Source organism: Diadema antillarum, unplaced genomic scaffold, assembly GCF_040938485.1.
Source record: "Diadema antillarum isolate AM-2024a unplaced genomic scaffold, OU_Dant_1.0 seq00000933_RagTag, whole genome shotgun sequence".
In the NCBI taxonomy this organism is placed as follows: domain Eukaryota; kingdom Metazoa; phylum Echinodermata; class Echinoidea; order Diadematoida; family Diadematidae; genus Diadema; species Diadema antillarum.
Window position 1 is genome coordinate 47,634 of NW_027271784.1, and position 27,461 is coordinate 75,094.

General features: G+C 36.6%; 1 protein-coding gene across 1 annotated transcript in view; it reads right to left on the minus strand.

Annotated features, from left to right (window-relative positions):
• The window catches only part of LOC139741552 (ATP-binding cassette sub-family F member 1-like), a 34,105-nt gene extending 7,206 nt beyond the window's left edge, over positions 1 to 26,899 (minus strand). Inside the window, exons 1-21 of the mRNA XM_071652129.1 lie at positions 26,806 to 26,899; positions 25,632 to 25,827; positions 24,454 to 24,597; positions 23,514 to 23,623; positions 22,408 to 22,495; positions 21,063 to 21,142; positions 20,086 to 20,161; positions 18,338 to 18,477; positions 17,392 to 17,442; positions 16,479 to 16,589; positions 9,389 to 9,489; positions 9,010 to 9,095; positions 8,386 to 8,462; positions 7,617 to 7,679; positions 6,411 to 6,476; positions 5,819 to 5,901; positions 4,872 to 4,955; positions 3,731 to 3,819; positions 2,977 to 3,012; positions 997 to 1,058; positions 199 to 249 (exon numbers count right to left, since the gene is read on the minus strand). Coding sequence (XP_071508230.1) covers positions 199 to 249; positions 997 to 1,058; positions 2,977 to 3,012; positions 3,731 to 3,819; positions 4,872 to 4,955; positions 5,819 to 5,901; positions 6,411 to 6,476; positions 7,617 to 7,679; positions 8,386 to 8,462; positions 9,010 to 9,095; positions 9,389 to 9,489; positions 16,479 to 16,589; positions 17,392 to 17,442; positions 18,338 to 18,477; positions 20,086 to 20,161; positions 21,063 to 21,142; positions 22,408 to 22,495; positions 23,514 to 23,623; positions 24,454 to 24,597; positions 25,632 to 25,767 — 1,734 coding nt within the window. The 5' untranslated portion in view covers positions 25,768 to 25,827; positions 26,806 to 26,899. The remainder of the gene's footprint in view (positions 1 to 198; positions 250 to 996; positions 1,059 to 2,976; positions 3,013 to 3,730; positions 3,820 to 4,871; positions 4,956 to 5,818; positions 5,902 to 6,410; positions 6,477 to 7,616; positions 7,680 to 8,385; positions 8,463 to 9,009; positions 9,096 to 9,388; positions 9,490 to 16,478; positions 16,590 to 17,391; positions 17,443 to 18,337; positions 18,478 to 20,085; positions 20,162 to 21,062; positions 21,143 to 22,407; positions 22,496 to 23,513; positions 23,624 to 24,453; positions 24,598 to 25,631; positions 25,828 to 26,805) is intronic.
• Positions 26,900 to 27,461: the final 562 nt, after the last annotated feature.

Genomic DNA, 27,461 nt, shown 5'->3' on the forward strand with positions numbered 1-27,461 from the left:
GGAAGGACAGACAAACGGAAGGACGGACGGAAGGACAGACGGACGGAAGGACGGACAACCCAAAAACATAATTCGTGGCGGAGGCATAAAAAACTCTACATAAAATCAGAAGAAATAGAAAACATACTCATACCCTTTAAGTGAGTAGTTATCAAAGTGTATTGTACTTGAATATTGTAAGAGGTAAAAGAGACTTACTGCAGCTTTCTTTGATTTGCCTTGACTCTTTAAGCTCTTTATCCTCTTCTCCTGTAAGGCAAACAAAAAAACAATAAATTACATTGTATATACAATATGAATGCAAGGTAGAGAAACTAGAAGAAATCATGCATATTCATGAATTAAAAAAAAAAAAATGCTATATGTACATTCAACCAGTAGTATACAAATATTGAGTGCTTTGAGGGACATGGTTCAAACTCTGGCCAGAGAGGAAATAGTTTTAACCATGACCCCAAAGAAAGCAGTAGATATTTGTTTAAAATGCCACATCCCACTTAATTTTCAGAATGATATTTATGCTAAATTAAGGCATTGAAATGAAGTTGTCTTGGTACCGGTCAGAGAGAGCAGAATGATAAAGTATCATTTTACAATGCACAAATATAGATACAAGCACAATTTACAATGAGCAAAAATGTGCAAATATAGATACATGCATCTTGAAAAACCACTGACTGCAGGGCAGAATACTGTAAAAGTGGATATTTTCGCGCGAGTAATTTTTTGCACTTGGCCGGGTAAGATGGATTTCGCATGTTTTTAATTCCGCGGAATCAGGATATGAAATACTGGAACATACATCGAGTATGGCATGCAAAAATATTCATGTGCTTTTATTTTCGTGCTAGCGTCTGGTTACGTGAAATGCATGCAAATTTCATTTCCACACCGCGAAAATTTCCACTTTTACAGTAGCCAAAACAATTTACTGCAACTTGGATGAATCAGAATCGAGGATTCTTCGAATGAGGTAAATAATATGAAATACTGCACCTGTTTCTCATACTCCTTTAGCTGCTCCTTCCTTTTCTGGCCAAGCATTTTCTTGAATGTATCTGCAAAGTAGACACAAAAGACAGAGAGAAATGGATAAATACAAACTGCAGAGGAGCTGTAGCAAACCTAGAAGTATACCCGATGTACAAGTGTATAGAGTAAGACTGCACACATCAGAGACTATCTTTATAACCATCCCACATGTAGTATCATAATCATAGTAATCCATATTCATCAGTCACCTACACTGCACTTCAAAATTTCTCAAATTACTTTGAAACTACTGTTATGTGCTGTTGTTATTACAAGGTACACAAATGGTTGCAGAAATGTTTCTTCTGCTTGGAAATAATGAATTGCAATGTCATTGAATGTTGATTGACTGTGTGTACTCTTAGAGTCAATACTGCCTGGAGCTTCCATGAGATCCACTTGACAACAGTGTAAATGATTCATCAGACCTTTTTATTCATAAGTCTGCTCCATGTGACTTGAGTAACTAATGGATGAAAAAGGGATTCAAATAAACTTTACCTTATATGATAAACACATACTACGCCCTGTAATTTTTGAGTCAATATTCACTTAGCTTTCCATGAACAATAACTACACCTGTATCTCATACCTGCCTGGTGAAACAAACAGATAAATGGCAATGAAAACAAGATAGGAATTTCCATTCCCTGCTAACAGATGTTCCCCCAAAAGAAAACTCATGGCTGAACAAAGCTTCCACTTTTCTAAGAATAAGAATGATCTCATCAAATGGGAATAGTTGTCAGAGAATGATATTTGCTCTCTAGTTCTTCATGAACAACACCAGGCCTCGAATTAACCGATGGCCACCGACAGCCATGGCCGTCGGTGCCCCTCTCGTTGGCCGCAATGCCCTTTGTTTTTTGATCAAAGTTACGGCCCAAAAAAAAAGTGCCCTTTTTCTTGGGGCCGTGGTGCCCTTTTACAGGAATGAAAGTTATTCTTTATGACGTATAATATGCCCTTTCTCAAAGTCTACACTTTAATAAGCTTGAACAACTTTCCTGATCTCAAATATCATACCTTCAGTTCACTCGCGTCCCAATATATCTGATTCAAACTCAAAGTATCTTTCCGAGATACGAGACGACGTGTACGTACATGTACGCCCAACCAGCTTTTACCGTCCCGACTGCCTCCGCAGCGCAGCGGCCATAGAGAATACTAGCTAGGCAGCGCATATAATAGAGTAAAGAGTGAACACCAACTTCACCGAGCAAAAAGAAAAATCCCACGATGCCAAGGTGCCAGACTGGGGAATGGGGAGGGATGGAGAGAGAGAGACCAATCAACAGAAGAAATCGCGCGTACTGGCGCATTCTTGGAGGTCATGAACTGTCTGGGGTGTTGCAGATGAACAGGGAAAGAATGTTTGATTACTGAGTAAAGATTTAACCCAAGTTGAAGCCCCAGGCCCTCCATCCAGCAATTCACACACGCGCGCAAATTCCTTTGCCATGTGGTTTTGCCAGCCAGCTGTCGGAATGTGCTTTGAAGTTACACGGTAGCCTGGCCTGGCTGGCCTGAAAGGGTGTCGAGTTTCAATCAATACCTACTGTTGTTTTATTCCTGTTTTAGAAAATGTCGTTTCACCTGATAGAAACGTGGAAATGGGAATGTGTTACAGCTGTCGGGAAGAGGTTTTTGTTGTGTGTTGCACTTTGTGTGTGTGTGTGTGTGTGTTTGTTTGTTTTTCTTGTTTTTTTTCTTCTTTCTTTTTTCATAAACACCCAACATGCCCTTTCCAATGTGGCCTTGGTGCCCCTCAGACTGACCTAAGTGCACTGGCCTCTTGGAAAAAGTGCCCTTTTCTAAATGGCCTTGCCCCTCCAAAATCCTATTTCGAGGCCTGCAACACATTAGTGCGATATCAGGGAGTATTGTGTATTGTGTGGTGAGTGAAACACCCAGATGTCAACATAAAATCAACACAATACTCACTGTAATTTCCCTTGTAGTAGAATAACTTCTGCATATCTGTAGGGATGGTGATAACAAGAAAGAGGTAAATAATAAAATATCAGATGAGTGTTCACATTCATTAATCTATTCTCCATGTCTCATCAGCTATGAGCAGTGCACTGGTATCTTGTCCTCACAGCCTTTCTGTACAGCACTCCATCGAAGAACATTTGGCAGGGCATGGAACAGATAGTTCTATTTGTTTATTTGAACTTTGTTGTGGCATGTCAAGATGTATGCATAGGTGTCATCCTAATTTTCTACATCCTCAGCTATGTGTGTCAAATTTGATATTAAAGAATCAACACACTACAAATAATTCATCATCATGGTCATTATTACCAAAGCTGGAAAAAAACTGGGATGTTTTTCATACTTCATTTTTCACTGAAACAGAATATAGACAGCAAACAAGAGTATCACTTTACTACAGGTCATTATTGACAGAAACCATTTCTCATACTTCCCTTATGAATATAAACATTATAGTATAAGAATTCAGAATTACAATTACATGTAGTATGGAACATTAACTTTCACATTGTATGCTATGCAAACAAATACACAGGAATATGGATATACACGTATTGGCAAAAATGGTAAATGGTTGTCAAAAATCTAAAAATTTGACCATTATTACTTTTTACTCAGTCTGAAATTTTGTATAAATGAATTGTCATCTTCACCTCTTAAAAGTATTAAGATATTAAAACAGCAGCTGTTTTCTACTCACCAAGATGGATGATATCTGTGCATACGTCATCAAGAAACTGCTGGTCGTGGGAGACTATGAGAAGAGTCTTTTTCCATGACTGAAGGTAGCTGTATTGACAAACACATGTGGATGCCAAACTAGTTAGGATCAAATTGCCAAAATCTTGTCTTTTTGATATTTTGACAGTAATGAGTGCATTCGGTTTTGATTGATAAAAATCCAAACTTTTAACAAACAGCCCTTCATCCACTTGGTTGAATTTTTTACTCTGCTTCGACAGTGTCAGCCAATTTGTTGACTTTCTTCAAAACATGTTCTCTTTAGGTACAGGCGATGAACAGTCACATCTTTAGATTGAAGAATCACTGCAAAGTTAGATCAATGAAGACCTACAATTAAATATACTCCAATGTTCCAAAATTGGGTGAATTTTTACAACACACTGACAGCATAAAGAAGGCAAATATTTTGCTTTTGATAGGGCTCAGCTTGAGTGAGTGAGGATTTATCATGGAATGTGGCCTTTTGTAGGTGATCAAAGCATCAAATCCACATGAAGGTATGATTTCCCTTCAGCATACTCATTGGTTGTTTTATGCATAGAGGAACTCCAATATTTTCATTTTTCATTTATTTAACGACTCGCCTAGCTGCCTGAACAGTGACGAATTATTATCATTACTATTCATTTGGCATTTGCGAGACAATGCTAGTGATAACAGATAAACAAACATATCAAGCAAAATATAAGGATACAAGATGTCAGGATTTCTCTGGTGCACCTCCCTAAGTTGCCAGGTTGGATAAAAGCAATCAAAATCACTATGGCCCTAAATCACTATGGTCCTAAATATATCTTGAGTAGAGTAATTAGGAAAATGTTATTAAAATGAACACAGTGAGAATATGCAAACCTTCAAACAATTTTTGTGATAGTATGACTAGTTTGAAATAGTCAAAGGGCACCATGTTGATTGACAGTAAGACATTCCAGCAGTAAACATGCTTTGCAACAAACATCTCAATTTCCCTCATACTTTCACCAAGGTGCTACTTCTGTTTCACTGCATTCACTGAAAACTCGTTTGTCAGGGCAAACATTCCTTCAAAGTGACAGGGTGCTGCCTTCAGCAATCAAAAGAAAAACTTTTTTACTTACTTGTTGAGCCAGATGACAGCATTGAGGTCTAAATGATTCGTGGGTTCATCTAGCAGGAGGAGAGTTGGTTCCATGAACAGTGCTCTACGGCAGAGAAATGAAAGCATAAAAACAACATGAAGTCATTGACTTCTACAGAAAGCTTTCTGTGATTGTCTGATCTGCTTTAGTGTTACCACCTTTGGCTTAACCCATGGAGGACGAGTCCTGAGCATACTTGGGCAAGTGTCTATGGAAAATGCATGCTGTAGCAAAATCAAACCATCCTCAACGGGTTTAGGCTCAACACATGGATTCCTCATTTCATTAATTACAATAATGACTGACTGTACCACCACTGTATCATACAGTACAGCAAATATGTTCCGCAATTTTCTTTTAACAGTATTATAAGAATCTCTAAAAAACAACTACTGCTCTCAAAATACCCTAATATTTCCTCATGAATTCTTTCTTGTCACATGACTTCATGTAACATACTGAAATGAACTTAAGTCTTTGGGGCATGTGTGTCTTTGTGATGGGCAGGAGAAAGTATATTCTCACCTTCACCCTAAATATGGGGCCAATTTTAGGATTATTAGGGTTGTCGATTTCAATTCATCAAAGTTCCTGTTTGCTCCAACATGCTACAATACCTTCTTCTCAACACTTAAGCCTAACTGGGCCAGTGTGTTTAGGTAGATAATAGAGCCCCCCCCCCCCCCCCCCCCCCCCCCCCTTGGGCCTGGTTAGGGTTAAGAACAAAGTGTTTCATGGATTATATATAAAACTGCTGACAGAGACAGTCAAATGAGAAAGGCACCTATTTCTGTAGATCTGTTCAAACTGGTTTACTCATACTCATGTCTGTTTTCTTTTTTTGCCATGCTAGAACTGCGTAGTTTTATAAGGACCACACTCTTCAGTATGTGTGTTCACACCTACTGATATCATCAAACTCTCACCTCGCTAGAGACACACGCATTCTCCATCCTCCTGAAAAGTCCTGTGTTGCCTTCATCTGCATGTCTGGTGTGAATTGCAGACCCTTTTCATGGCATTAGAAAACATACATTACAATCAAGTGAGAAAAAGGCAAGTTTGAGATTGACAGAGAATGAATGGCATTCTTGATCAAAGTCTGATTTGTCTCCCTCCATGTCTCCATCTCACTGTCATGCCTTGGTTGGAGCAAATAATATTCACTGCCTCACCCTGAATCTCCTGCATCTTTTGTAAGAGCTACATGTATCTAGTCTTAGATCCAGACTACATAGAATTTGACTGAATCTCTGTACCAAGAGTAAAGTCATTTCTGTATCAGGTTTGATCTATGTTTAAGTTGCAACAGGTCTTCTACACACTAGGAAAGTTGATTTAATCAATGCAATGACCATTAATTACAGACCAAAATTATGATATCAAGTACATTTCAATCCTAATATACAGTATATCAAATTAGACTGTGATGCTATGAACAAAATGAAATGTCTGATTGTATCTACATGCCATCTGCAGAGTGCTCAAGACTTGTGTGCCATCTAAGAGGAGACTTACCGCTAAGATTCTCCTTACACGAGCTTCAGCTGAAGCTACTCCAATCACCTCCATCTCTTCATACACCTTGGTGAGAAGAGAAAAGATAGAGAAGGTCAAAGGTCATGCAGTCATGGTTAGTGAACAAGGGAAATGAGCTTGATCTTGACTACAAATTATATCAAAAGTGATGATACATTGCCAACAGAATGAACAGACATTACATTTGTTAAACTCTGACTGATATTCCCTGGTCTGAACCAAATATCTTTCAACATATACTGGACTGAGAAATCACACTGAAAGGTACTACTGTTCTAGTGTTTCTGGCTTGCAGGGGAAAAATCCACACTGAATGCACAGTTTAGGCCTGTAAACTATCAATGACAGAGAACATTTTGTAAAACATGTTTCTCTAAACTATAGCACTCCAAGAGCACAAGCCTCCACACAGGTCATAGGGTCAGATATAGAATTGTGTATGCATCTTAACAGACAAACAAACAAACAAACAAACAAACAAACAAACTGGATTCTGGTCACAATCTAGATCACTCCCCAAAACAAATCACCTCAGCTTTTACCACAACACATGATAAATTTTATTACAATATGTTCATAACATATTGAGTTATATTGCTTTCAACAAACAAACATACACCAGGAAAAACATAACTTCATCAGGTGATTGCCACTAGGTAATTACATGTATGCCAGCCACAAGTGATGGAAGACCTCTATCAGGGATAAAATGCAATATCCCACAGCAGATATTTGTAATTATAAACTCTTTTCCTCTCTGCAGGAATTTTCAGTCAAACAACCATCATATCCCCTGCATTCAACCAAGATTATAATGACGTCTTGTCAAGAAGCATACATGTTTGAGGTTAGAAACATTTCATAATTGTTTGTGTGTGTGACAGTGTGTGTGTGTGTTACTGCATCAAGCGAGTGTTAGCCATTCTAGTCGATATGATTTTCAAGGATGGGGGAACTGATAATTTCATCAGTATCTGACAAACATGAGACCATCACTGGAATCGCTAGTGGTGTTTGGGTGTTTGTGTGCTGGTGGTTTTGGGGTGTCTATATAATTCCCTTTAAACTGTCTTAACAACTAATACATTTCCATCGATGCAGTACACATATTTGAGAAGACTCCATACTGTGTTGGCCTACTGAGATGGAATGAGAGATGGCTGTAAAATGTAAATTCTGTCTCACCTCCTTGAGTCGCTCTGATCGGGAGTTATCACCTCTCTCACTCTCCTCTAGTAGTTCTTTCTCCTGCAAAGTTAAAAGGTGTATATGGCTGTGAGTGAATTCTATAATATGGCATAATGTACTCAATATAACTCAAACTAAATAGCAATATATGAATTCATATATCTAACAAATCACAAATGGTCACAACAACAACATGGCAATTTTTTTTAAATATCTTTTTCTTGCCCATGTAAAGAACATATCTGTAAGAATACAACACTGTAAAAAAAAACACATGTCAACAGCAAACAAAGAATATATTTTCAAGACTAAGGAAGAAAATAGCAAAATTGTATAGCATGAGATGGGGAAAGCAAAGAAGACAAAAACTAAAATTAAAGCCTTGTTAATTGAAAACAACTGAATGGCATATCTTAAATTGTCAATCTTTATGTATGACTACCAAGAATTTAGCTTCTAAATAATGAACTGAAGGAAATACCGTGGAAGGTAGACAAAAGAAAGAACAACAGTTTGAATTTTTAGCTTTATACATGTCAAATGCCTAGGGTGATCTCACTCCGTTGAGGACGAGTCTCGAGTATACTTGGGCAGGTGTCTACAGGAAATGTGTGTTGTAGCAAAATAAGCCCATCCTCAATGGGTTAAATCAACTACTGGTCCATTCTTCTGCTCATTTCTTGAAACTTCACCTAATTTGTAAAGCTATGGGAATGGATCTTTGGGGTGTACAAGTTAAGGACTCTTGGCTAGCATGATGCCTCACCTCTTTCAGCAAAGCTAACCTCTTCTTATCAGCATTCAGTACAGCCAAGAAGGCAGGAGTAGTATCAGCTTTCACCTCTGAAGAATTATCCAGCAAAGAAAGAGAGTAAGAGAACTGAGTTACCACTGTCAAACTTGCATTACACACAATAAGCTTAACAATATCACTTGCATGCATAAAACCTAAGTTGCATCTCATGATCAGAATCAATATTCAACAGGTAGGTCAAATCATCAAAGTGAAATTCTGTCCTTACATCAGAGCATATCTTATTCATATGGTGGACTCGGTTTGAGAGGCATTTCCTAGTACTCATGAAGAGAAAGTTATAATTATATAATAAACATAAATACACAAACACATTCATAACCATTATCATGCAAACTTAACTTCATACATACTCTGAAAATATGCATCTATTTCATGGTGATCAGAGAAATAGCTGTACAAAACTACGCAAGTGATAAATCATGCATGACACAAAATAGTGTGATTTCTGTCAACCTCCTTTCCATGACCTTCCAATCGTTACTATGATGCATATGCTGAGAATAACACTGTGATTAATATTGGAAAGGAACACCTCTAGGCAATACCACCTTTACAACTAAACTCAGGACCCACCTTGCTCACACAGTAGGACATCAATGTTTGGTGGAATGGCCAGCTTTCTGCTTGATATATGTGAAAGAAGGGTGGTCTTCCCCATTCTGAAATAAACAAAGGATTTTCTTCAGATGAAATCACATTGTGAAGGAACAGAAAAAGCAACAAATATACCTTGCAAGTAAAATATTCAGATCTTGGGCCACAACCACTACTCAGCACTGAAATAACTGAAATATAAATGAATACATTACAGCAATTTTTCTCTATACATATCACCATTTCATCAAATACAATACTGCAGAGTATATTAATAATCTTTCCAATCATATTAATAACTTCTCATTTACTAGTTTGTAACATTCTCTTCCTCACTTTTAGCCATTGGAAAACTCACCCATTAGGTCCGACCAGACCATACCGGCGTCCCTGAGCTACGGTCAAAGAGGCATTAACAAAGAGCTCCTTGCCAGCAGCAGAAATTGAGAACTTGTCGACCTTCATGAATTTTGAGAAGACAAAAAGAAAATATCAATTTTCTCATCTTTTCTTAAAACCTTCTGACAACTACTCTTTCAATTTATAGACTGTAAAAGTAAAAAATATTTTTGTGAGTACCTGGTAATTTTTTTCTCGATCAGCAGCGTAAAATAAATTTGCATGTTTCTAATTGCACAAAATTTTAAGAGCTGTAATGATGTTACATATGAAAAGCAAATATACTTATCGGCTTTTTACCTTTTATTTTCATGCTAATTTCGTGTTGTGAGAAGTGCATTAAAATTTTCCATTTTCACAGTACCTGGAAATCAAGCTAGAATATTTGTTTTAATGGCAACACAGGAAATGGCAGTACTCTTTACAGGAGAAATATTCCCTTTAGCAGCTATGTTAAGCCAAATCAACTACACATATACTACCAGACAAATTAACAGGTCATAGAAATACAAACATCACACAGGACATACAATGACAAACTGAGATGAGTTAATCATATTGTTTGTGCACAACAATGACAAAATTCATGTATGCTGAACTTTTATATGTCAGACAAATGTTTTGGATTTTATGCAAGACAAAAGTTTTGGATTTTATGCAAACCAAAAACAAACAAACAAACACAAAAAGTGGTACCAAATGTAGAGTACTTAAAACAAAAAGGCAGAGAGAAACAAAATACTTTTTTTTAAAAGACAAGACATGTTCTCAGTCTAATGGAAGAGAAACTAGAAATGTCGCTATGGCGACTGATGCCTCCGCCATAATGCATGATTCTCCCAATAGGTGTATAATACAATGTCTTCACAATGTGTGATGACAGTTTCACATAACTGGCAAAATACTGAAATGACAGGTTTGTCAGAAATATCTTGAATGTTCACTTTCCTTGAACTGGGTTTGCTATAATTGTCTAAGAGTGTAGTTACACATACATGTATTTGGGGAATTGAGGATTTTTACTTGCTAACTGATTTCTTTGCTAACTGATTTCTTTGCTGTTAATGTCTTTACTTTGTTTAATCTATTTCATAACTGTTATATATATTACTTATAAATAGTCCACTTCTTGGTAAGACCAAAGTCTCACGTGCCCTGGCATTGACCCTTGAACTCTTCTTCCAGTTTCAGTTTCAGTTTAGTTTATTTTGCACCAAGCATTAAAAATATACAGAGCAAACAATAAAAACATGAATGTACAAAATGAGATACAAAAGAGAAAAATTCATAAGACATAGGACATACAATTAGAAATAATGTGGCGGTATGACTACATACAAAGACAATGCCATTGGTGGGGGAAGCAGCAAGAAAGGAAAAGCCCTTGTGAGTAGCTGACCCATTGTACTGTAACATACATATACCTTAGACAGATTTAAGGAAAAGAAATGACAGTTAAGTTGACAAAACGGGACAAGTCAAAACAATGCAATCATTACAAAAGAAAACTACGGAGATATGGACGATAACAACACAGAAAAACAGCAACAACAAAAATAAAAATACGCCTTGAATTAACTACGTTTGTAATCTTCCAGTAAAAAGTGTTTATATTTAATTTTGAAACTATTTATAGATTGTGATGCTTTAATTTCTCTAGGGATAGAATACCATATATGAGGACCCTGATATATAACTGAATTTTTAAAAAATGAGGTGCGCATGTGATATAAATGATAGTTTGCAGAATTTCTTGTGCCGTAATTATGAATAGTGCTGTTCAGCGAAAAATAATCTAAAAGGGATTCTGGAAGTAACTTTTTGTAACATAGATACATAAAAATACCCAACTGTAAAAGATAAATATCATAGAATTGCAGCATCTTATACAAATGAAAGATTGGTTTTGAATGGGCAAGATATGAAGCATGGTGTACAATACGTATTGCATGTTTTTGCAAGACACAAACTCTGTTCAACTGGGTTTTTGATGCATTGCCCCAAATTATGATCCCGTATGACAAATGTGGTAAAACAATTGAATTATAAATCATTTTTAAAAACACTTTAGGCATTGACTTTAATTTATACATAACACCAATATTCTTTGCCAACACATTACAAACATTATTTACATGAGCATTCCAGGTAACATTTTCATCAAGTATTAATCCTAAAAACTTCAAAGCCGACACACGTTTTACCTGAGAGGCACAGATATTGACAGAAAAATTATCAATATTACATTTTCTCTTGGTGAATAACATATAATTAGTTTTTTGAACATTAATTGTAAGTTTATTTGAATAAAACCACTTTGTCATCAGAGTAAGTTCTTGATTCAAAATAATTTGTAACTCTAAAATATTCTTGTGTGAAAAAAATATGCTCGTATCATCGGCAAAAAGAATAAGCTTTAAAGTTTCAGAAACATTAAAAATGTCATTGATACATAACAAAAATAGTAAAGGTCCCAAAATAGAGCCCTGGGGCACTCCACATCTTATGCCTAAATTAAATGATTTATCATTACAGATGCTTACATATTGTTTACGTTCACACAAATAACTCTTAAGTAATTGTAATGGTAATCCTCTAATTCCATATGCATATAATTTATGTACCAATATACTATGATCAAGCGTGTCGAACGCCTTACTTAAATCAAGAAATACACCAATCATATATTCTTTATTCTCAATCGCAGTTACAACTTCATGCACAAAATTCACCATTGCAGATGATGTGGAGTGCCCCGGCCTAAAACCATATTGATTTTCGTGTATTATATTGCACTGTGTAAGAAAATTAAAAAGACGATTGTATATACACTTTTCTAATATTTTTGAAAATACTGGCAAGACTGAAATTGGCCGATAATTAGAAACGAGTTCCGGGCTTCCACTTTTATACACAGGAATCACCCTAGCAATTTTCATATTTTCTGGGAAAATACCAAATTCAAGACACTTATTAAATATCAATCTCAAACGTTTTGCTATCACATGTATAACTCTCTTTACAACTTTTATGTGAATATCATCATATCCGGCACTGGTAATTGATTTTAAGTTACAGACTATGTCTATAATTTCTTTCTCAGTAACAGGGTTAAAATAAATAGTGCATTCATTTACTTTCACATATTGCATAAAATTATCAGTAACATCTAGTGTAAACTTTGAATTCAAATCATATCCAATATCAACGAAGTACTTATTCATAACATCACATATTTCTTTCTTATCAGATACTTTCTCACAATTCTTTGATATTCCATTGCACTTGAATGTGTTATTTTCTTTACCCATTGCTTTATTTATAATATTCCAAGTTTGTTTTGTACTTCCATTACATTTGTTTAACTGTCCGACATAATATTGTTTTTTGGCAAGTTTAATCATATTTGTAACTTTGTTTCGACATCTCTTATACACAGTCTCATGATGTTCACTCGGATTCTTTACAAATAATCTATACAAACGGCACTTTCTTTTACACAATTTACGAATTTCATATGTTATCCATGGTTTACCTTTCTTAAGTTCTTTTTTGTAACACACCCTTTTAGGAAAACAAAAATTGTAAACATTTGAAAACTTAATCAAAAAATCATTATACATACTATTAACATCATTTGCGTCAGGTGACCATTCCACATTCTCCATCATACGTACACACAGAGTGATAGTGGTCTCATTGATATCCCGCTTTTCATAAATTGTCTTGCTTTGGGACTTGATGCTATTATCAGAAATACAAAATACGGGTAAATGATCAGATATATCTGTAAAAAGGGCTCCTGAATGAATAACACAAGTGTCATTTGTAAGTACATTATCCAAAAGAGTGGCAGTTTGTTTTGTGATTCGCGTGGGGCATTGTACTGAAGGGAACAGGGAGTACAACATCAACATATCTAAAAATTCATTAACATCTTGCACTTTCCCGGCATTCAACAAATTTATGTTAAAATCACCCATCAAATATAATATTTTCTTTTCGTTATGTACAACGTCTAAAATATGAGATAAGTAAAAACGAAACTCATCAGTACTTTGATTTGGAGGTCGGTAAACAACACCAACTATTGACGAACTCTTATAATTTTCAATTTCCACAAAAATACTTTCAATGAAATCGTTGTTTACATCTAAATCAACGCGTCTTTTACATTCTATATCATTTAATACATACACACCAACTCCTCCTCCACGCTTAGTTTTTCTATGATTTTCCTCAAATTTATAATTATCAATATTATACAAAGACAATGGAATATTCTCATGAAACCATGTTTCAGTTATGCCTACAATAGAGGGTTGTGCAGATAAAGAGTCTAAAAACAATGTAACCTCATCATAGTTATGACACAAACTGCGGGTATTTACATGTACACAAAATATCTTATCATGACGTTGTTTGAATTCAAAATTACTGTCTAAAAACTTATTAAATTCATCAATTGTCAAATATCCCTGCGAGAAGACATTCTCCTCAGAGTCAGAAGGAGTTAGATAATCCTTAAGAATACTTAAATCAACATTGTCAAGACGCTGAAAATGACGGTAATTATTCTTACTGGACATTACAATGAAACAACAAAGATACAAACATAACTACAGAATGGTTGAAAAAACTATCACACTATTGGCAAATTGAGGAAAAACAAAGAAAAACAACGCAAAAATTAACATGGTATAAACCTAGATCGTATTATGATTGTAGTCAAGAGCAAAGAAACACCTGGAGAAATCACCATACAATTTTTTCATTAGACACTAGACTTGTGAGATATAAGTGGTATTTACAAGTTCGGATCGTTTATATTGTCAAACATATATATAAGAAATCAATCATCAGAACCAGGTTTACATAGAATCGGCAATCTATCAATTACTTCATATTATGTTGGGTGGATCTTCAGAGCTTTTGCAAGTCAATCTTGCTGTAGATTCTTTTTGTGATTGTTTTCCCATTTGATGCCCTCATGGAAATGGTGATCCTGCCGTCAATGGTCCAAGCTGACAGGACCTTTGTATTTGGTCTTTTCATTTCAGCGAAGGCATCCCAGAGAAGTGCACGATTCGTGTCAGTAAGATCCTCATATATGCTGATTCCGCTTTTTTGTTCCTTTAGTTTTTTTCTGTTTCTCAGCAGGGCCTGTCGATGACGATACGATGCCAGTTTGACGATGATCGCACGCGGTTTGGGTGTAGTACCATCAGGTGGTGGGTGGCGACGACTGATGCGATGACATCGATCAATGTCTCCTTGTTGAAGGCCAATTCCCAGGTTGTTATTGGCGATGCGAAGAACAACGTCGTCCGTCCTCTCCTGTGCATTTTCTGGGACACCATGAATACGGAGACAATTCCGGCGAGAATACTGCTCCAGGTTATTCAACTGTGAGTGTAGATTTGAGATGGCATCTTTGTTTTGCACTTCCTTTGTCTTCAATGCTGCAATTTCTTGCTCAGATTCCACCACTTTTGTTTGCAGGTCCATGATGAGTCCCTCCTGCTTTTCCAGACGATCACTAAGTTCACATAGTTTCTTTGTGATTATCTCGGTCACTGCCTCCTTGATTGTGGACCAGACTTCGTCATCTGTCAAGAGTTCTTTCACAAGGTTCTTTGTTGTTCTTGTGACTGCCATTTGGCCTAGTGTTTTCAGTGACACTCACCTCATCAAAGATGCATTGAAAGATCGACACTGCTATTCAGGTAAGTACTCTGGTATGCACAGTATTCGAAGTCTGTTTAGATACAAAGATCTTCAAGGCATGGTTGAGCGAATAAGGTGAGTATGCAAGTGGAACATGCACTGAAATGGTACTGGTACTGTTCAACTTACAAATTGCCCAGCAAGATATCCAGTTCGTGGGACTAGAAGTGGAGTAACTCCAGTGACACCCAGTTCGGGAAGTTTGAAGGATATGGCAAGATGAGGCAGAGGATTCGAGATAAGGTTCAAAAACTACCACAATTCATTCTCCAGGTGCAACAGATATATATGCTCCAGAAAGATATCACATTTTGGTGGTATAGAGTGAAAATACAAGTCAAATTATCAGAGCTGTCGTTAGAGTCCTTAGAGTCGTTAGACTCTAAGGGCCTTATTATATTTGTAATCTTCCTTTGCCCTTTTCTCTCTCTTCCTCTGTCTTCCTGTCCCCCTCTGGCCTTTGACCTCCTATTAATTCTTTCCACGCCTATGTAAGAGAGCAGCTTTGTTTTTGTCTGTGTGTGCGTTTTGTGTGCGTACTTGTTTTATTTTCTGTTTCCCGAGGACTATGTCAAATTGTCTTGTTGCATTATTACTATAATTTTCACGACTCACGAGGGGACTGCATTCTACAAGCTTGGCTTTTAAGCAGTCCCCTCCATTTCCGACCTTTTCTTTCTTATGATTCAGTCACATTTTGCCCATGTATTTTTTCAACTAGTATGTTTATTGAGTCATGTAAACAAATGATGTGTATCTAAATTTCATTTGGAAATGTAATAGTTACATAGTGCTTAATTTGTTTATATGAAATTGTCATATTATATGTTTTGGCCGGAAATGGAATAAAAATGAAATGAAATGAAATTTAAGGATTTGACCTTGATCTTTGACCTTTGACCTCTGTCCGATTTCACTAAAAAACTAATCAAGTAATTGTCCCATCATACATCATCCTCCGACAAAGTTTGGTGAAATTTACTCAATCCAGTCTTGAGTTATCGTGTAAACAAATACAATTTAATGATTTGACTTTGACCTTTGACCTTTGGCCGATTTCACCCAAAATCTAATCAAGTAATTGCCCCATCATACTTTATACTTGGACCAAGTTTGGTAAAATTCCAGTCAATATTACTCAAGTTATCGCGTAAACGAATGCGGACGGACGTACAGACGGACGGACGGACAACCCGAAAACATAATGCCTCCGGCACCACTTCGTGGCGGAGGCATAAAAAGGCAATGGAAATGAAAGAACCAGGCAGAAAGCATAGTATCATTTTTTATCTCATTCATTTTTTTGGAAAAGGAAAGTATACCTTGATGTCTGTAGCATTTTCCAGTGCAGCACCTTTGATATTACTCTCCTGTTGAGACAGGGCAAAGTTGGACAGCTCACCATCCTCCAGCATCTGTTGCCTCATTTGGTCCTAGGATATAATTTAACCACATGGTATACAGTATTAGATAAACAGCTGGGTTGCATGGTGGCCCAATGTATGGTACTGAGACAGGGCTATGGTATGTAATGTCCTACAACATTACAACCACATTAACCACATGGTATAGTAGTAGATAGAAAGCTTGGGGGGGTATCAAATGTATGGTGTTAGCACAGGGCAACAGTATTCAATGTCCTGCAACATTACAGCCAATCAATTTAAGCACATCATATTCAGTCACTGTGCTGGATAGTGTGAATGAAGTTAATGCTTACTGAATGATTCCAACTATCATAAAAGTGGATATTTTTGTGTGAGGAATCGTTGGCGCTCAGCCAGTATATGACTTTCACTTGTTTTTTAATAAAGCAGAATCAAGACATCAACTATAGAAACATATGGCATGCAAAAACATTTGCATGCTTTAATTTTTGCACCAGTTTCTGGTTGTGCCAAATGTGAGAAAATTTCCACTTTTACAGTAACTACATGTAGTTGATTGAAAGTCTACTACTGAGTGTCATAACGTTCTGTGTATAAACTTGAATCAGCAAATCAATGCTATCAATTTGCATAACTTTCGGTGGATTTTGACTTTACATTTTGTGCTACCTGTGGCTGAAAATACACAGCACTGATATCTTACTGTGATTGTACAAAGGGAATAAGTGAAATGAAAGTATGCACATATTTTGAAGTGTTTTCAAATGTTCATTGCATACTCTTTTCACAGCAACCAAAACAGAGAGAGCCAGAATGAGGGAGAATAAAGGGGAGTGTGAATTCTTACCCGTTTCTTCTTTTTCTTCATTTCCTTTCTGCTCATTTTCTTTTCCTCTTTCTCTTCTGTAGGTTGGTCTACACAAACAAAAGAACAATAAAAAATATTTGTAACACAGAAAGAATGACAATTGTAATCATTTCTTTTCTTTTGTATTGTTTACTACATTTAAATGAGTTTGTTTTATGTTGAACTACCATTCAAAGTTTGGTATCTTGCCATCACTTCTAGTTGACTCCATGGTTTAATGTTGTCTGATCCAATGTTGGTCTCCATTATATGCAGTACCAAAAATGGCAATATTTTCACAGAAAGATACACATACTTCCATAAATGATAGATTTAAAAATATCAATGAGATGTTAAATTTCATGGCTGACAAGCAGCAGACAACTCTACTATCCCAGTTTAATACTTTTCTTTTGTATTTCATTTTTCTTTTACAAAGTACTGTCATTAGTGCCTACAAAAAAGGAAACCAATAGTGGATTATTTCAGCTTTTTCATTACTAGACATCACATGAAATGATTGCAAACATAAATGTCAATATGGCCCTTCTCTGCACTATCAATCCTATGAATATCAATACGGCCATATTCTGCACAGCACAGCAGCATGAAGTGTCATTTAACAATCGTTGTGTTAATATGAGTGCGTGTGAATCGTTTGTGGCTGAAGCTGTTTAGATTGCATGGCACAAACGCTGTATTAAAACACACACCAGCCTATCACACATTCCATAGCTTGATTGCCGTACAAGAAAAGCAAAGTGAATCTGGTAAAAAATTGCAGCACAATGCAGGATCTGTTACGTCACAATATTTTTTTTTTGCTTATTGTTGGATTCCCAAATGTGTGAGAATAAAACTTTGAAGAATATGAAAGAGTTGTTACAATACCTTCAGCTGCTACAGCATCTACTGGTCCCTCCTGTAATGACTCTTCTTCCTCCACAATCTCTTCCCTCTTCCTTCGGGCCTCTGCTTCCTTTGCTTCCTTCTCCTTCCTCACCCTCTCTTTCTCCTCCTCCTCTTCTTTCTTCTTTTTCTCCTCTTCCTCCTCATCATTCATCTCATCCAAGAAGGCAAATCGTCCTGTCAGGAATATGAAATAAGATTTTGAATATTATCATGTTGCTATCAACATCTTCCCTCTGATATCGTAAACATCTGTCTCCCTTCCAAAACAACATTATATCAAATCAAGAGACAAAACGGATTGATGCTCAAATGTTGTCATGTTACAGCTAATAGAGAATTACAATACTAGCACTTTTAATCTTGCAGAGTTAATGCTCTTTTTGAATTGCATGGCAATGGATTGCTTGATGATCAATTAGCAACTACATTGAAACCACTGGCATTTGCATTTGGATATTCAAAAAGAGAAGAAGACTTGGGTGAAAGAATGGCATCGACCAATTGTGTCAAATTTTGTCATGGAAACCTGGTATGGTTCCCAAAAGTTAGACAAGAGTATTTAGATTTGTGGCCTAAATTCATATTCATCTGTGTTATGCTGAACAGAAAAATGGCTTTGATCAAAAGATAAGAGCTACTTCTACCTGTATCTGTTCTTTTTCTGTATCAAAACTGTGTGCATTATACAGCATACTTTCGTCTAATTTACGCTTTCCCGATGTACTGTAAAAGTGGAAATTTTCGCCATTTTCGCGGTGTTGAAATTTTGGTCCATTTCGCGCAACCAGAAACTATCGCGAAAATAAAAGCACACAAATATTTTTGTTTGCCTTATATTCCAGTAGTTTATGTCTTGATTCCACGTTATTAAAAACACTCGAAACTCTTCTTACCCCGCTGAGCGCGAAAAATTAGTTGCGTAAAAATATCCACTTTTACAGTAGTAGTGTGCTTGTTTTGCTATAAAACTGGTATGAAGACGTACGTAGCAATCAAGGCCAAGCTCACTAGATTTTGACTTTCGCTGACCCCATTTGGGTGTCCTTATAGTGTGTAACAAAAGAGACCAGTGCAAGCTCTATCCATATCCTCATGTCCAATCGACAATTTGCATTGTTTGATGGCAAGTGCACTTGACTGTGGAAAGAGGCTACATGTACTTTTCGACTGCTCTCGCACAGGTGGATTACCAACCTGTCCATTTTTTTGTCAACCGGCAAAAAGAATCTGTTTGGGGGCATTGAAGATTCTCAGAGATTTGTGGGAGGACAGGTTAAGATTAACATAAGCTTATTAGATTCAGATTTATATTCATCTTTATTGATCTATGATAGCACATAGAAATTTTGTTTCCGCTGACATTTGTACAACAATACAGACACATCTCACATCACAGTTACTTGTTCCATGATAGTTACAATGAACATTATGAACATAACATGTAAATAAATCAACTAAAAATGTCCTGATTTTTGTTTTTAACAGCTCCATTTACTTGGCTACATGACAGCAAATTCTTATTTGACACTGGAACAAGTAAAATAGCTGATCAATTTCAAATCCTAATTTGTAATACACAGAGCATAAAGAGACAATATTTCTTATATCTGAAAAGCAGATGGTAAGTAAAATGGATGAAATCACTGGTTCTTTTTTGTCTAAATCCTTAGAAATATCAATGCATAAATTGTTTGAGAATGTGACTACAAATATGTGCAATGCCTGGTGACAGCCAAGTTGTAATGATTTTATCAATAGCATACAAGTGGTACTAAGTGGTACCTTTCTTGGGTTTCTTCTTCTTGTCTTTCTTTTCTTTGCCTTGTGAAGATGTTTCAGTCTCTTCCTCAGCTGCTGCCTCTTGCTGTGATTAGAGAAAGAAGAAGGATAGGCCATGTTCAGTTATGCCAATATGACCTTGGTGTGTTTGTTGAAAGTATTTTACCTGCTCTATAGGTTCACCAATAACCAGTGGGAAGAGGGTATGTTGTGTTGCAAGTCTGAGGGGAATTACTACATCACAGATACATCAAGTTAAAGACTCTCTCTAAAAATTCTTTTCAATTTCTCATTTGTACTGTATCTTGTATGAGATTACTACCTGTATCTAACATCAGAGCATCCTGATTTAAGCCCAATATGATATCTGCCTTACTAGAAATGACCAAATATGGTATTACTCTAATATCTCATACCAAGCTTGGTCAAAGGCATTATGGAGTAGCAAGAAGGTATACAAATTGACTGGACCGTGTGCAATCAGAGCATGCTATATTGCCAACACGACTTTATTATTATGCGATGTCTGCCACATGAACTGTGCATTATGGTACAATGAACCAAGGCCTGTTTGAGATGAGTCATGTCCAGCAAATGAGGGAAAACTCACACAGCAGGAAATGATGATCTTTACTATAAAAAGTCAACATGTAATGTTACGTAGCATCCTAATGACTATCATCTCAAAAGAACCAACTTATGATAATTGAGATGAAGATTGGGGGATCTTGCAGGACGATATTGTTGTATCAAGAAGACATAATATACAATGTATAGGTTCAGATAGAACGAATAAATATTTGACAAAAAAAATGTTTGAATACAAAATTTCTATGAGTAATAAAGACATGAAGTGATATGTTTCAAGAAATCCTACAATGCAACAAGGAAGCATCTGACACTACCTCTGCTTGAAGTGTATCTCGTTTGCTGGTAGCCTTTGGAGCAGGCTGTGATTTCTCCTCTTCCAACGGTAATGCATTGTCCTCTTCTTTATCCTCATCCTCTTCTGCATCGTTCTCCACATCGTTGTCCATCTCATCCAGGAGAGCAAAACCACCTGTCAGAATATAATATCAATCTTTTCCTTGGGTGTGGAGAATGACTGAACGGAGTTATATTGAAAATGGGTTCACGCTGAGTCTCCAAGAAAAGACTAATGCAACCATAGTCTGCAAGTGAAATGTAAAGGACTACTTGCAACATGGACAATTACTTGCTGCCATGGATGCACCCAATCTGAATCACTGCAAAAGCGGTGAAGTGATAGAACCATATGGCCTCTTAGAGTTGCTTTTTTCTTTAAAAATATAAAAGAATCAACCATTACCAAACCCGCATCACAGAGTATAAGTACAGTAAAGCAATCATCTATCTGTATAGGGCAAATATTTTATGAAATTTTTATTTTCGCAAATTTCGCGAGTCAGGTGATATTCACGAAATTAAAGACATGCAAAAACAATGACGCTGATCCCGATACGAATGTGACACACACAAATACATATCTCCTTTCAGTACAGTACTCCATGATCGCGAATTTAACCACTCAATCATCGGGAAGTCCCAATTTGCGAAAACTTAGACTCGCTAAATATGGCTTATACAGTATCTTGATGATACTGGTCCACACTGATTATTCATACCCGATTTACAAAACTAGTAAGAGTAATATTGTTTAGGGCTGAATGAGCCTCTTGTTTAAACATATTGCCGTGGTAATGAGATCGAAATGATCATAACATTACAACACCCTCATGAAACAGGTGGTGTACACTATAAACAGTGGTAACTTTGCTTTCACCTCTATCCTGAGCAAAATCATGACACTGTACGAGCTGAAATTTTTGAATATATAGTCTTTATAGATATCATTGGATTGCTACTTGTCAGACATTTTTGTGTGTTGCTGATTGCACGGTTGTGAGGGTTTGGTAATCCTTACTTCACCTTTCACAACATATAAAAGATTGAGTAACAACTGACAACAGCAGTACTGATTTTTTTTTTCTCTCTCTAAAATATCCTGTACTAGTACATAAACAAATGATGTGTTCTGCATTCAAAGTACTGCACTGTCATGTTGTTATGCCCCAGTTATCACTATGGTATGGTCCACACAGCATGCTAGATCTACAGCAGTTACTGTCCTAGTTGCATACTATCCAGTGCAGGCATAGCTTTATTCTTTTAAAGAAATCATTTTTTTTACGCACATTTATATTTATGCATTATTTTTTTATGTGTACAGGTGGGTCACGACATTTGCTAAAATAAAACCACTGCAAAAATTTCAGCTTGTACAGTATTCAACAATCCATTCACCTTTCTTAGGCTGCTGTTTCTTTCCTTTCTTTCCTTTCACAGGTTTGGGCTCCTCTTCCTCCTCCTCCTCTTCATCCAATTCTTCTTCCTTTCATTTAAAACAATGGTGTACAAAATACATGTTGATAACAAATATTGCTGCCTAACTATCTATTCCAGTTTGCATGGTTTGAAATCGTGAAGATGTTAACCTCATTGTGATAATAAAAGTTGATAATGAAAGTTCATACTTCCCATTACAAAAGTACTGCTACTATTACTTGTATTTGTGCTTTACTTGAACAGTGCATGCAAATAGTCACGGACCACAGATATGGTATCAATGAAATTCCGTGCTAGAAGAAAGCTTTTTTTTTTCTTTTTTTTTCATTGTAAACTGATGATACATGGAAGTGCACAATTACTGCTTCAGGACTGAGCCACATGCACATGAACCAGAGCAAACAAATAAAATATTGTTGTAAAATGTAAGATTTCTTTGTGAGGCAATGGGCAGAGGGTCATTTCTATACACCTGTGCTAGCAACACACTCATCATGTGAAGCTGGCATAGAACTGCACAAAAGATGAGAGAGTCAAGAAGTCAACAAAAGCATCGTCATCATATGCCTGAATTCTTGATAGCAGAATGTTTAACCTACATATTCAGTAGGTCTTCCTATCTATGGAGTGCTATGCATTTGCCTTCTAATCTTAGACACTTGCAATAAATCATCATAAAAAAAAAAAAGTTAACTTCACTAATAGCTATGATGATTACATGATCCTAACATTTAGCACAATAATTTTGGTTGATTTGTTCTTCCATAATATTCAGTGGCTACAGAATAGAGTTGACATACATGTACTGTATATGTCAAGGAGAATTGCTGTGTTTGGCATGCCAAAGTTATTTTGGATAAATTTCTAGAGAACACGGGTCTTTGAGAATTGAAAAAGACAGACAGACAGACAAACAAACAAACAAACAAACAAACACATAAACGACACAGTTGAATTATCTTTCCCTTCTTCTTCATGAAAGACAATGTGATATAATACTTGTGTATAGAAGATCTACATAAATTTATGTGTATCTACAATGTTCAATAGGCAATCCATCCTACCTGCAGAGCCAATTGGCTCATCTTGTTTTGCAGTTGTTGTTCCTCTTCATCATCCGAATCATCACGTCCTTTGTTCTTGCCCTTCTTCTTCTTGGCCTTTTTCTTAGAGTCTGCCCAAGAGACATGCAAAAGGAAACTGTACTGTAACAATACCATATCAATATTGAGTACCTGGTAAGTCTCAGTATGTATGGAATGTACGCACTTATTTTTAGCAATAGACCTCCCTGATAAAAGGAGTTTAATAGTATTTAAGTGGACTTAAAATCTCACAAAATTATGTGTGTGTCCTCATTCGAACTCTTCATAATCATACTAAACTCATCTTCCATGCATTGATGTCATGACATTCTCAACACGGACCAAGCTTATCTCAGCCTGGCAAATCGGACACCTAACAAAAGGTAAAGGTGAGATCATATCATTTTATTCTTATAATGTGCTGAGTTTCCTGCCCTCTTAATTTCAACAGAACTCTGCACAGCTCATGGTGTCATAATTTACTGCATATGGAGATTTAATTAAGCCATTTTCTTTGCGTGAAAGGAGAGCGTATATCTCCTATCTTTCATCTTGTCTGTTTTTTTTTCTTCCCTCCAGGTGCCTTCAAGTCACCTTGCCATGATATCCTCGGACTTAAAGAGATATACAGGTATTTCATTTCAAGACCATGGCTTATCTGTTGTAACACAGGTAAAACATAAGCTGTCCTGGTAAAATGAAGAGCCCATTCTAACTCCAAGCTCCAAAAATGATTGGAAACATGGGGTGGTACCTGTAGAAAATGGTTCAACCAGCAATGATACCATCAATTTTGCTCAAATTTAAACCTCATTTGGAATACTGTTCCACAATAAAAAGAAGAAGAAGAAGGAGAAGAAGGAGAAGAAGAAGAAGAAGGAATAGCCACTGCTGAGAAAACAGTTATCCATGAGATCACCTTTAGCTGAGCTAGTCCTGCTAGATTCTTCTTCCTCGTCCACCATGTCTTGTTTGTTCATTGCTGCAGCAATGGGATCTGGAATGTCATCATCACTGTCATCATCTCGCTTCCCTTTTTTATTTCTCTTCTCCTTTTTCTTGTCTGCAATCAAACAAAAGACATAAAAAGAAGACTTATAGCAATCTCTCAAATCAGGATTGTAAATTAATGTACAAGATGTGTAGAGAGACAGGGAAATAAAGTGGCAAGTCTTTGAGGGACATAGGGTATTATACACTCTATATAATACTTCCATCTTTCCAATACTTCTGCTCTTTACTGCAAGCAGTGCCAGTGGCATCCGAACACAACAATGAAGCTGAGGAATCACCCATGTACAAAACTTACCAGAGCTTACCTTGGAATAAGCCAATCAAAAATTCTCTCTCTACTGGACAAGCTTGGATTGTGTCAAGTTTAATGAAGGTTAAAGAAATAATTCATTGTACATGCCTGTGCATTTGACTATAGATACAATGTACTTTGATTAACTACAGAGTTTACAATTTTGCAAGTTGATAAATTTGCAAAAGACATGTAGTACACCTCCAAAAACTTGGACAAAGACTTCCAAATTTGTCATCAATCTTCTAAAAGAACACAGTGGATCATGTACTCTTTGTTCCATAAGGAATCAGGTACTCAGTAATGTAATTGCTCAAACAACATTCATCAACATAGTCTGGTTCTGCATATGAAATCAGAGCAAACAGTGATGTGATGTTTGCAACGTCTCTGCATCAATATGTGCACTAATGCTGAAATATGTGGCTGCAGTGTACAGGATTCCATTGCACTTAAGCTTGCAAATCTACATTAACCACTGAATCCCATGGCTTTAAACTCTGCACTGTGTTTGTGTATTACCGTCAAATGAAATTACTGGGTATCCGTCACAATGACAGCAGAAGTATGGGTGCATTTGCACCGGCAGTGAACAAGGTCATGAAAATGAAACCTTTTCAACATAGACAGCTTGTACTATGCTAGTCATATTTTATTCCATTATTTTAAGTTTTGCAAAGTTTTGCACAAGAAAAACATTCTATGCTGATTACTTTTGGCATCACATACTTGAGTAAAACATTGACAAGCAATGATGACAGTGAGATGGATATTCTACTAATATTTCTAACCTTTTTTTCCTGTGGCTGCACTTCCTGATCGCTGACCACTTTCAGTCTCCTCAAGATTCCCTGAACTGATCTTGGGTTGGTCATCGTCGTCAAAGTCATCCCCTTTCTTTCCTCCTTTCTTACCCTTTTTAGGCATGGTGTCAGTTCAGAGTCCTGGATTTAGGCAATGTCAGTGATTCTCTTCATCAACACTTGTCTGTAGGCAATACAAGCAGAATTACAAACATAAATTATGAATTTTACCTTTCTCCAATCCTTGACACAGATATGAAATCATTCTGATTTCAGAACGTCCAAATACGTACCTAGCACATTCTTCTTTAATGGATAAAAAAAAGGAAGAATTTTATTCACCATGTCCTACCTCTATCAGCTGTCTATCTCAGCTTTTCAATTGTGTTACAGTCTACAGTAGAGGAATGGAATCATCATAAACACACTGTGAAAATGGCATTCACACCAACACAATGAAAATAAAAACCTTTTTGTCTGTTTTCAATATTTATGCTTTTTGACATTGTCTGAGAGGTCAATTAAAAAATAATGATTAGGGCCTAAAGTTAACAAATAATGATAACAACTGTTAGAGCCAGAGCCTGAGAGGCAGATTCATCAGCGCAGCGATCAGTGTATCAATAATGCAAACGTTAGATCACTTTTAAAGATATTTACGTTGTATAGACAGTCTACTACTAGTACTACTACCATAAAGAAGATCCGTCTGTCCGATCCTCCGGAGACTTTTAAATTTCTGACGTTACCGCTCTCCTCCGGAGATATAGTCTACTCCTAACCGTTACTAGGTGAGTAGGGTTAAATTACTGAAGTACAAAGTAGGCAGATAGGAGGGGATCCGTGAAGCCAGAAGCAGTCTCCGCAGAACATATCCCTGACGACCAGATAAAGACCGATCTTTCGGTCAACTACCGTACAAGTTACTACACAGTTTAGCTCTGATCGTGATACTGCATACTGACCAGTTCCCTATCTATTCTGCATGCATACAGACTCAGTTCTATTCTAATTCTACGTCGAGGTGACCTCACGACCCACGTTTACCACACAGCACATGACAAAAGTAAATTTATTGTGTTAAACGATAGACTAGTCTAGTCTAGTCAGACAAAATTTATCACATCCAGCAAACAAAATACAGATACATGCTTACACTTACACTCAGGGGCACTGATTTCTTAATTCTTCAGAAAGCAGATGGCACGATAGGATATTACACACCCGTGTAAATAAAGCGTAAGACTGTTGTTACGTGTAAAATGTACAAGTAGGATACAGTAGTCGGTACGTACAGTACCGTATGCACATGCATACGCCTGTAAATGTGCAAAGAATATGGGGATTTCGCAATCCGTACGTCCGCGCAACGTGCAATCGGTCACCGTGCTATGGTATATAAAAACTGAAAATAACAAATGAACAAGTGAACGACAATTTCACTGGGTGTTTTGTTTGAGATGGGGCTTCAGTTGTCCAACCTTTTTTTTTAGAAACACCTAACGAAATATGAAAAAGCATGTAATCTTAAAAGTGATTCAAAGTTGCTTTGATGAAAATTGTTTTGAAATTGCTGAGATATCAAAAAAAAAAAGTGGGATCCACGGGACACACTTGGATTCGCTTTGCAACGTTTTACCTTGTTTTGGGGATTTGCATTCCAACTTCCTTTTCTAATCAGATTCGTTGTTTATTAGGTATTCCGATTCATTTGCTTTTCGTTCTTTAAACAGATTCTTTCATGTCAAGGCCATTCCTAAATTATCATTTATCATGTGCATATTGCACACGGGGCCCCACAGTTGCGTATATTTATGT